This window comes from Euprymna scolopes, chromosome 30 (assembly GCF_053919585.1).
Source record: "Euprymna scolopes isolate OS-2025 chromosome 30, ASM5391958v1, whole genome shotgun sequence".
In the NCBI taxonomy this organism is placed as follows: domain Eukaryota; kingdom Metazoa; phylum Mollusca; class Cephalopoda; order Sepiida; family Sepiolidae; genus Euprymna; species Euprymna scolopes.
Window position 1 is genome coordinate 46497614 of NC_136511.1, and position 12204 is coordinate 46509817.

Here is a 12204-nt window from a genome sequence, read left to right on the forward strand (position 1 = left end):
AATAGCAGGCCACCTGGCATTGCCCAGTGGTAAAATACACATAATTATATTTTAATTAATACAGAAACTGAAACATGTGCATACGAGTATTATATTTTTTCTAAACAGTTCACTTCTTGTAAGTAAAAAAAAAACATTCGAGTTGAGATCGAAACCAAAACCTAAACACAGTGAGTCAAGTACGATAACCATTAGGCCAGCTTGATACGATCCTTACAAAGTGTTTTCAAACCTACTTATTCTTAACATAATAAAACAGTAATGTGAACTATTCACGCATGCGCATTCGTGTAACAGTTAGAAAAAAAATGAAAATCCGATGGCTCTAACGTACTAATTTTTCAATTTTAACCCCTTAGCAGCCCTTTTCTCCGGATGAAAACAGATTTAAAAACTTTTCCACATGTCTGAGTGACCTATATACCAAACTTCAAGTCTGTAGATAAAAAATTCGTTGAGTATATAGGTTGAGAAGTGTCCTCGCACACACACATTCTCACTTTTATAGATATACTAGATTGTGAGAAAAAAATGAGAGATGTTATGATGGTAATCAAAGCAAAATAATGAGTTCAAAAATAAATATTTTATATCTGTTTCAAAATGGAAGTTTACAGCTATAGGAAAAACAGAATGTTCATGAACATTTTTAAACTTCTTGATAAAACAAAGGGGATTCATTAGCTGAGACATTGAGGAAGTCTGAATCGATTAATTAAGAACCTTTCATTTACAGGTGTCAGGAAAATAGTAATCAAAACGTCTCTGCTCATTTATATAAATTATAATTCATATAAAGTTGTTTATAACACTTAATGTTCATTTGATTTCATATTAGAAAAGTAGTTCAGTGATAAAGGTTGGAAATATTTCAATGAATAAAGTTTACACAGATTGCCAGATGATAATGAGTTAATGAGTTGTGTGTATCTGTGTGTTCACTAATGTTTGTGTGTGTGAGTGGGAAGATGTTCCAGAGATGAGCGCCCGGTGACACTGATCTTTAGACTCAGATCAACTGGGTTCTACCGGTTTATTGAAAAATTAAGCCTTTCTAAGGATGTAGGTTGCTCCCAGAAAGACCATTTCAACTAAATTCAGAAAGTTCTGATTGGTCATAAAAATCGTAATCAGAACTTCTCTGCTCATTTATATAAATTATAATTCAATGAAAGATGAATTTTTGTTTAAAATGAAAAAGTCAAGTATCATGGTTTACTTGTGCTTTAAACAAGAATAATCATTTCAAATGTGCCCATTTCATACCAAGGAACCTACTGTTGATTTTATATGTCGGACCTGTCAGCATGTCTGGTAATAAAACTTCCCAAATACACTTGTGATATTAGGCTTTGTAAGGTGTTAACTTTTGTTAAAATCGCCTGTCCCTTCTTTCATCAGATTTATTTATAAATTATATAATTCATTCAATTGTTTATAAAGAGTCAATGTTCATTTGATTTCATATTAGGAAGGGAGTTCAGTGAGAAAGATTGGAAATATTTTAACAAATAAAGTTTATACAGATTGGCAGATGTTAATGAGTTAAAAAGTTGTGTGTGTCTGAGTTCACAAATGTGTAGCAGAAACAAATAGAACTCTTTTTCTTGTGCGTCAGTGCCTCCCCTGTCTGTGCGATATAGCACATACTGACCAATCAGAGGCACAGCGCAGGGACCTTCCTTACCCTCTAAGGAACTCTAACTGCTTCCGTTCCGGACGAGAAAAACTCCTTCTTTTCCAGCCAGACGCAAAAGAGAGCAGACCTGTTTCCTCACTCTCCCTCTCTGCCTACACCGGTATCGACGATTCCCACTTGGGAATAACTACAAGTTTTATCCGAGTTATATCTTTTTGGCATCTTACCCTGACTTGCTTCAATAAACCTTTTTCTTGTTAAGTTTTACGAAGTTGTTTGTTCGTTTATTCAGTAGCTTGTGTCAAATTATTTATTTTATTAGGGAGTGCTCGAAAAACACCAACTCAACTCCGTAAAAATGTTTGTGTGTGTATAACTGGAAAGGTATGTTACAGAGATGATCACCCAACAGAAGGGCGTTCAGCGACACCAATTTGTGGTCTCTGGTCAACTGTGCTCTACTGGTTTATTTGAAGAAAAATCTGGCTTTTAAAGGTTTTAGGATCCATTTTGAATAAATTCAGAAAGTTTTCTGATTGGTTCAAAATATAATTATTTGTTTTCATTCAGGATAATGTGTGCACAGACGATGTGTGTACAAATGAGTGTATGCATTTTGATTTTGTGTAAACATCGGCCGCTACAACTTTAACATAGGAACAAACGCACGTCGACTGTTCTCTTTGAATTGCTTTCTTTTTCTCTTTAAATTAATCTTCTTCTATATATATAAAAGCGAAAATGTGTGTATGTATGTATGTTCGCTTTTTGTGTATGTCTGCAAAAGGCTTTTTTCAAGGCCTTCTCGGTGGGGGGAGTGTCACTCATTCTTAAAACTTTTTATATCACGTCTAAATGATAATATCTACGAATTAACAATGGGGGGCACCTTTCTATTTAATTTGCCTGATTTTTACCAGCTCGCCGTGTCTTCGAAAAGTGAAAAGCGGGGGAAACTAACTGGCTTGCAACGCAAAACTAGGTCAAAGACCACGCCACTTCCTCGCGCATGTATATTTCGCTTTATAAGCCTTAACTGAATACTCTTATCAATTCTTCTCCCTTTGTGGCCGAGATGGTTAGGTGCCTGGCTTTTTTTCCCTTTTGTTTCCACCTTCGCATCAAGGCTTCGGGGTTCAATCCTACCTTTCTACTAAAACTGTTTTTTTCTTTTACACCTCCAAATACCCGACCAACGTTTTTTTTTAACCTCCAAAGACCTATGCAACGCCAGGTACCCCCCCTAGTATTGAATAAAGTTCAGTTTCAGATTATGTTTCTTTCTTTTATTTATTTTTAATGCGATTAAAAAAAACAACTTTTTTAATATTTATGAGAAAAACTATCATTCACTATCAACAACTGATTTTTTGGCATGTTTCGCCTGTACCAAAGCGTATGACGTCACGTTCAATCACACAGGCCTCCTTATTTTATGAGGACCACGAGAGAACCAGTCATAAAGTACGAAAAACATTTTTTTTTAATCTGTAGTTACTGTTTCTCAAAAATCTAAATTGTATAACGATAAAAGTGTCTTAATCGTAAGTTTTTGTCCGTGTTGTTATTTGTCCGTTTTATATTTGTCCGTATTGTCATGTATCCGTTTTGTTATTATCCAGTTTATCTAAGCATGTCTGAACGCGATCTTGTAAGGGAGATAACTCTCACATACAAAACAATCATGGCGCATTTTGGTCCAAACAACAGTTAAGTTATTTTGTTTATTCTCTTCTGATTTCATTTCATTTTTTTTTTTTTAATTCTCATTTGTTTTATTTTTTTAAATATTTCAGACAAAATAATCACATTTCAAAACCATGCACATTTTTTATTCAGCCTTTGTTTCTTGTGCGACCCGTTTTCTTTTGAGATTGGCGCTATTATCGAAAATAGCAGCAATGACAACGAAAATGATCTCAACTCAAAATTTGACTTTAAAAAAACAAAAACAAAAAAAAACGGGGTTTGTTTTACTGTACACATAGATTCGTAAAAGTTGTCACAAAACAAATATAGAACAAATAAATGTTATCAAACGCAAGGTAAGTTACTTTTCTACCTAACTGGATACGTTTTTAGTGTTTATATTTAATGTAACATGTTTATTCAGCTCGAAAAACATACAGTGTTTACCGATGTATTGGAAAATTTAAAATGGCGGCCGACTCTCTCTCGGAGACGGTAAGTTTGGGAAAAGGAGTTATAAATAAAAAAAACAGTCAAAATACTGTTAAAAACCCGCTGAATATATGTCAGCCTATGTCACATTGTCACGGTAACATATGTTGAACGAGTTTCTAACAGTATTTTGTCTGTTTTTTTTTTTTTTAATTTATAACTCATTTTTCCAAACTTACCGCCTCAAAGAGAGAGTCGGGTGCCATTTAAAATTTTCCACTATTCTGTGCTTCCACTTAACAATTTAATAAAAAAAAGATATTGAATTTAACCTGAAAAAAAAACTATTTAAAAATAAAGCGGTAACAAAAGTGCATAGCCACCCTTTCCTGTCTAAAAGAATCTGGGTATATCAAATATTTGTACAATAATTCCTGACAAATTAATTTTCAATACATTTATGCCAAACCTTGTCAAGGCTTTGGATATATTGTTGCAGAGGGGAGCGAAAGGTCATAGAACCAATCAACTGTACAACGATGAATAGTAGGACACAGAGGAAAAAAGAGAACGGCAAATAGCAAAAGAAAGAATGGCAAAAAGCTGAAGTATGTTTAAAGACGAATTGTTTTATTTTTGAAAAAGAAATAAGTGCAAATGGGAAATTCGAAAGGCCTGGAGATTTTGGTAAGTCCAATTAATAAAGACCAGCCTGATGTCAGTAGGACACTGGAAGGTGAGTGTCAGTGGGTTGCTGAACTAGCCGTCAATGGGCTCTTGTATAGGTAACCAGATGTTAACAGACTCTAGAGTGGGTTACCTGACGTTGACCGGCACTAGAAAGGGTAGCTTGATGACTACTGGTACTAGAATGGGCAGCCGGACGTTGACAGGTTCTGGAGTGGGTAGTAGTCTGATGTCGCTTGGCATTGGAAAGTTGCTGAGGGCAGTAGGAGTTAGCTGGAAAAGGCTGTTGGAAGCTGCGGCAGGTGCTGGAAGGCTGCAGGAGGTGCTGAAGGCTTCAGGAGGCGCTGGAGATCGCAGGTAGAAGAAGGGTAATCTCAGGGAGCAGGTAGACACTAGTAGTTGCATAGTAGTAGTTTGTGGTTCGCGTAGGAGTAGTTTGCTGTATGCATAAGTGTTGTTAAAAATATAGCTCTGAAAAGGGCTGTTTGAACTGCTGCTGCTGATGATGAGACCCTTTGGCTGCTGGGCTGGTCAACTTGTTTTGGGAACGTCAAAGTTGCATTCAGGAGGCTTCCTGCTTCCTGGCTGTGTTATTCTTTTTGGCCGCAGACACGCTGTATTTATGCGATAGCATTGTTACAACAGGCGCCGCTCTCAGCAAAAAGAAAAACAAATGATTAACCCTCCACCGAATCAATCACAATCAAAAGAGTTTCAAATATAAATTTATTGTGTTTGTTCGCAATCTTCTTTTCAGTTCAAAGTGAGAAAAAGGGTGTTTTCTATTTTTAGCACCCGGCAGTAATGATAGCTGTTTGCCGCTAGGTGGCGTATATGAGATTGTTTACAAAGTGAAAGTATACACCACGATGTAAGTGCACCTTGACAATATCAAGCATTACTACCCTGGCTTCATTTTTCTTATTGTAACGTGGTTGTTATTTTTTATTTGTATGATTATGTTTCAAACCTTTTGGACCCACACACTGTCTGGTACTGCCACAAAAAATCAAACAAATAAAACAAAAATAGAAAAAAAACCAAAAATCCGACTCAGCATTTTTTTAAAGTGCAAATCAATTGCATTTATTCGGGGTTCTTCCAAAACAACGCACTTCATTATATATCCGAAGTCCTTTCACACGCACACATGTGCTTTTTAAAAGTCTCTGTCTCCTCGCCAGCTAATGCTGGCGTCAGCCATCATGTTTGCACATCCACCTTACCCAGCATGTACTTTACTTCTCTTTCGACCACATGGAGTATTTCTCTCTCCTTTTCTTGTGATACTAGTTCATGCACACTTACTAATTTGCATACATGCTTTAACGGCTGCTGCTACTAATATTTTCATTAGCTAGCTATCCTTTGACTGCTGCTGATTTTCTTACATGCACCCATACGCGCTCTGTTATATCATCTTGTACATGGTAGATGCATGCAGAGATGACTATTGGTCAGAAAGAAATTAAGCGATGTTGAGCTTGGCTCATCATAAAATGGATGTCCATTTGGTCATACCAAGCGCTGTAGATGCTCTGAGCCTGGAAAGGGATGGGCGCTGCCAGGCTAGACTTGTTTAAGATACGCTACATGCAATAATACAGTGCCCCCCCCCCCGACCCCGGAAGTTTAAGGGACATGTCGTCTATAATAAATGTGATTTTCTTAATTTTCATTTAATTATGTTCATCGCTTTTGCCCCTGTTTTCCTGACTGCATCAACATGGATAAACTAAAATGTACTGTAAACAAGCATCTCGCTGCTCAACTCCCCACTTAGGATTGCTCTGTCGGTATGACCCCAAATTCAAAGTGCCTTGTTTGAGGTGAATTAGAATAAATGAAACACATTACAATGTTCTAAAACTTTGTTTCCTTTTTTCTTCTACATTAGGTAGTAACACTTATCAGTTCATGTTATGCCCAGTCACAAAGGAGGCAAAGCATAGGAAAGAATTTCAACTCACTTGTTCAACAACAACATTTATTTCCTCATTGTTATGGCTCTGATGTCACCCACATCTTGTCAGTTGGACATCTTGAGTTAACCTCTCATTACCAGTGGGAAGGTGTATAGCAGCCGAGTGTAATGCTGTATGGATGTGAGTGCTGGACCTCCACACAGTCTTCACTTATCTTCTTTAGCATAATGATAGAACAATTATTAGATGTTACATTACAATGTTCTAAAACTTTGTTTCCTTTTTTTTTCTTCCACATTAGGTAGCAACACTTATCAGCTACTGGCACCAAATGCATTTGAAGTTCCAAAACCTCCAGATGTCAGCAAACAATTATCAGATGCTCTCGATAAAATCACAAAATTACAACAGGAAAATGAATTGCTGTAAGTGATACACATTTAGTTTATACTAGCGGGAACATGTTCGGCCTTGCTGTGTCGGAAAATATGCTTAAATATATTTTAATTTATGCAGATTTAATTTTTATTATTACAGAGCCAAATCTCTATTGAATATTATATGTCTCCATTCTCTCATGTAGGCCCCCTCTCTCTCAACAGAAAGAATTTGTCAAGTCATAAGACTTATTTAGGGATATATTTTAACTCTCCCCTTTGTCCCCACTTGTACATATATTTTACATAATTGTAAATATTTTATTTTATTCCTATTCCCACCAGTCCTTCCTTTTTTTTCCTCCCTCAATAAAATTTATACACACAACCCATTAAGTCTCTGCTCTTACGTGATATTTTTATTTATTTATTTCTTTTTGCACAGTCCAACGATTAATTCCTGATGAGTTTGTTGATGAAAGGGACCCCTAGGGTTTTGGTGGCTGTTTTCTTTGTACCGTTAAACAGTTTTCTATATATATTATTATAAAACATCCTTGGTGTATGATTACTATTTCCTGTTAATTTCAGTGTTATGTGACCAATAGTTTAAGAGTTTATCAGTTAAACATTTACACACACACACACACACACACGTACCTATATTTATCGTTTTATTTATATAGAAGTTTTGTTTTCTTTTTCAGGCAAAAGCAGAATAAAATGCAAGTTGAAAAAGGGGTGAGTCAGTTCTTGTACGACTTTCAATACTTTCAATACTTTTCAATACTTTTCAATATTTTCAATACTTTTCAATACTTTTCAATACTTCATTGATAAGAAATAAAAGAAAATAATGACATTTATGTGGATTATTTAGACTCATCTTGAGCGTTATTTTCATAATGTCTCGGCCGTTGTAACCTTTAACTTTCTTCTGGTAATCTTGTCAAACTCGGAAATCTTGTTTGTAGATGTATAAGACTAGCTTTAAGGCTCCGAAAATTCATACTAGAATTGTCCACAAGGACCCATGGCGTAATGTTTAAATTACTTGGTATAATTCAATCATAAATTACACTCTTCTGGACAATGAAGGTTCAGTCCTCAGTGTGGGCAATACTCAGAATACATATTATTCCTTAATTAGAATTCATTTTTGAGATGAGCATTATATATATTAATTTATTTTTATTTTGGACTATTATTCTCATATTTATTAGCTGTTGTTTTCATCTTTATTAGTTGTTGTTTTTCACGACGTTTCGGCCAACTATTCCTCTGGCCTTCGTCAGGTGGTAACCGCAACGGATAGGAACTTTGAATCTCCTAACTGCATTCTCAGCAATCACTGCCATTCATAGTTGTTGTCGTCTCACCACGTTTTGGCCAAGTAAACCTCTGGCACGTTTTCGGTAGGATTGAAACTGGTTTCAATCCTACCCAAGGTTCAGTCCTCGGTGTGGGCGATACTCAGAATACAGTTGTGAATTATTTAAGAGGGGACAAGAGCATGCTACCCTTGTGGATTAAATGAAGGATTGTGTTTGAAATTCCTGCAGATTTCTTAGTTTGACAGAAAGATTCCAAAGTTTGACAGCATATACCTAATGAAGGTTGGGGGTACATCGGCTGAAATGCTGTCAAAATAGCACTCAAGATGAAAACAGTAGTCTGAATAATTTGAATAATATGAATTATCAATCCGCATCTCAAAAATTCAGAAACGTAATATCTATTGATTTAGTTATTGATTTATTGATTAATGAAGCGTCTTTGGGCATCTCTTGAACATACTACTACCTTGCTGAGTTCTGTTTGAAATTCTGTGCAGATTTCTGAGTTTGACAGAAAGATTTCAAAGATACACCTGATGAAGGTTGGAGGTATATTGGCTGAAATGCTGTCAAGATGAAAAAAGTAGTCCGAATAATTTAAATACAAATTATCACGCGTCATCTCCAAAATTCAGAAACTTAATATTTACTGATTTATTTATTTACTAGCAGTTTAGCCCGACTTTACTTGGGCCCTATTTACTGTTTATAACTTTATGTGCGCATGTATATATATATATATATATATATAAAAAAATTTGACTCATGTCCAGGTAACCTACATCTAAAATTTCAAGTATTCAGACCCAAAATTGGCAGAGGAGTTTTATAGAGTCTGCAAAGGTCAACTCTTTCAATTTTGACCTCTTGGCAGCCAAATTTTCATCCAAAAACTGATTAAAAAGCTTGCTGCATGTCTGAATACCCTTTATGTAAAATTTAAAATATTTAGACCAAAAATTGGCTGAGTAATTTGGGAGAGACCGCAGAGGTAAAATTTTTTAAACTTTGACCCCAATTTTAACCCCTTAACATTTATTGTTTTTGGCTCAAATCAAATTAAAAAGTTTGATCCATATCCAAGTCACCTACATCTAAAATTTCAAGTGTTTAGACTCAAAATTGACAGAGGAGTTTGGTAGAGTTTTCAAAGGTCAAATCGTTGAACTTTGACCCCTTAATCACCAAATTTCTGGCCCAAAACCGACCACATCGATTTCCCCAAATCTCAGTACCCTATATATCAAATTTCGAGTCTGTAGACTAAAAATTGACAGAGTTATTGCGTAGGGAAATGTACACCGACACACAGACACACAGACACACACACACACGTTCACTTTTATATATATATATATATATATATATAGATAGATTAAGTATCTTTGGGCATCTCTTGTTTTGATCAACTTTATGCCAACTTAAAAAAAAAAAACTGAAGTAAAACAGGTTGAAATAATACATATTTGTTGAGTTTGATTGGGATGTATTCAGTGATGGGATTCAGCTGGTTCGCACCAGTTCGTATGAACCGGTGCTTAAAATATTATGAGTTCAGCGGATCGGTTGTTAAAATTACGTAAACCCCTATTCATAACTACATTATAGTAGATTCTTTATTCTTATTAACATTTTCTTAGAACCTATTCTTGAAAAATTTGAATCCCACCACTGGTTGTAGTGTAGTCTATTGTATAAAACCTTCTGAGATATTCATTCCTTGAAACTTAGGATGAGTCAACCGATATTAAATTAATCTTGTATAGAACTTTCTAATTCCCGATACCATCTGTCTCTCAACATTTATTTCATCTTATCCCCCCCTCCCCTCCAACCTCTGCTAACAGTTTTTTATAAAATGGAAAACATCTTATGAATAAAGCGTTTTTTTAGCATTTTGGTTTGATTTTCTGATTCACCATTGATATGGATGCAAGTACACGTAAACACGTAAATCAAGGGAGATAATCAGGTCAGTTATTTTCCAAGTCATAATCAATGATGAACCTAAGAAATACAATAAAATTGATTTTTTTTAATCTTTCATTCAAATTTTACTTAATTTCTGCTAATCTTTTTGTGTAGGTACTTACTTTTGTGTGATACGTAAGTATGTAATGTTTTCATTAATGAGGAATCAGTAAACCAAATAAACGTCTGTATACATATGTGTGACTGTGTTTGTCCGAGATCTTTTTATTTGTGTGATACATAAGTTTATCAAACAGTTTTACTGATGATTTATTTGGAACTGCTGTATCTCACATGCGCATTTTTATGGATAAACACCAAGTTGTCTATTTGTTTTTACCTAGCAAAAATATTTTTGATAAAGAACAGAGGAATGTCCGATACATAAAAACATCTTACACTGCTTTCATGTTTTTCATTGGACTATGTTTATATTTTTCAAGTGTAAGGAAATTCATAATTTAAGCCATTATACCTTATTTTACTTTGAATAAAAGCATTTCTGTGTTAATCTTTTTTTTTTTTTTTTTTTTTTTTTTTACACGGTGGTCACCACTTATCAAAGCCTGGAAGCTACTCAGGGATAAGGGTTATTGCAAGTACAGTACGTTAGTGTGGAGATTTAATGAAGTGTTCACTTAAGGGGGGGGGGCGGTTCATCAGGAATTTGTTTACGTTGGACTTGAAGACATCCAGGTTGTAGTCAGGTGGGAAGCAGGCAGACGGAACAGAGTTCCACAGGCGTGCAGTTTTAAGAAAGAAGCTTTGTTCATGGAATTTACGTTTTGATTTAGGCACAGATAAAGAGTGGGGAAAATTTTTCACAGTAGATTCAGCTAGACGGGTGTTTTTCGTGAAAGATTGGCGAGGGGGGACCAGAGATTGGAGTTCAGAGGAGCACCTGCCATGGAAATAACGATAAAACAAGGATAGGCTCACAGCTCTTCAGTATTGATAAATATGCCGGTACGTCAGGTTAAGATTGAAACCCAGTCTTTTGTTTTTATAACTTGGCAAAATGACAAACTGTTTTACATGTTGATAGATATGCGAGTACTTCAGGTTAAAATTGAAACTCAGTCTTTCTTTCGTTTTTTTTTTTTTTTCCGACATTATGGCCTGTTAAAATGACAAACTGACTTATCTCCCCTGTTTTACATATATTTGTGCCCTTATCAATGACGAATCAGAAAAATCCGATAAAACTGATTTAAATTTTTAATTAAAATTCTACTTGATAATTTTCCATAATTTTTAGCATAGATACCTAATTTGCTTGATATGTAAATATGTAATGTTTTCATCAATGAGTAATCAATAAACCAAATAAACATCTTTATGCATACGTGTAGCTGTGTTTATACAGGGTTTTGTTATTCGCTCCATCGTCGCTGTTTCTCTTTCTCGTATTTCATAAGTGACCATGATCGTCTTATGCAAGGAAAATAAAACTTCTCATGCAGGATATACCTAAACCTAGTTGGTGATGTCCTTTTCTTTTCCCTGCAGCCGCTTTCCAACGTAGACGATGCAAACCTGTCTCTACTCTATCATTATTTTCATAGTAAGTGTTTGTCTGAGTTTCAATCTATAATTCCCCTTGCCAAACTTGCACAAAAACACTTGTCTAGATACAACCACTATCAACAATTTTCCCCACTCTATATCTGTGCCTTAATACATATTGTTCTTGTTGGGCCATACCTTTAAATAATCGAATTAAACCCTAATTTCCACCACTTATGATTACTACGCTGTTGTCCTGGTGATCATCATACACTCATTAACCCTTATCCTCGAATAGTGACTCTTTTACAAAAACAAAAAAGAACCAAAGGAGATGTTCACTGAGTTTTCTCCAAGGTTTTATTAATTTACTAAAAGAAGAGAGACTAATCAGGGCTCTTTGGACAATTTTTTCTTTAGTTGACCTTCGACAACTAAATATTTTCGTTTACTAGCCAAATAGAAAAGTTACTAGTCACACACCCATATGATTTTTAGAATATGACATGTTCGTTCTGTGATGAGTATGTACATTATAAAGATTTTTCTGTATTTTTTTTTTTAATAAGTGTAATTTAAGTATACAACAAATTTTATTCTAAGGAATAAAATCTTAAAACAAATTTTATGTTGATACTTGA

The 12204-nt window shown here is 35.0% G+C and overlaps 1 protein-coding gene across 2 annotated transcripts in view; it reads left to right on the top strand.

Annotated features, from left to right (window-relative positions):
* Positions 1 to 3273: 3273 nt before the first annotated feature.
* LOC145254787 (coiled-coil alpha-helical rod protein 1-like) overlaps positions 3274 to 12204 on the top strand; it is a 93794-nt gene continuing 84863 nt past the window's right edge. For both annotated transcript variants that reach the window (XM_080113573.1, XM_080113574.1), the window contains exons 1-3: positions 3274 to 3348; positions 6674 to 6797; positions 7457 to 7490. In XM_080113573.1, coding sequence (XP_079969699.1) covers positions 3324 to 3348; positions 6674 to 6797; positions 7457 to 7490 — 183 coding nt within the window. In that variant the 5' untranslated portion in view covers positions 3274 to 3323. The remainder of the gene's footprint in view (positions 3349 to 6673; positions 6798 to 7456; positions 7491 to 12204) is intronic.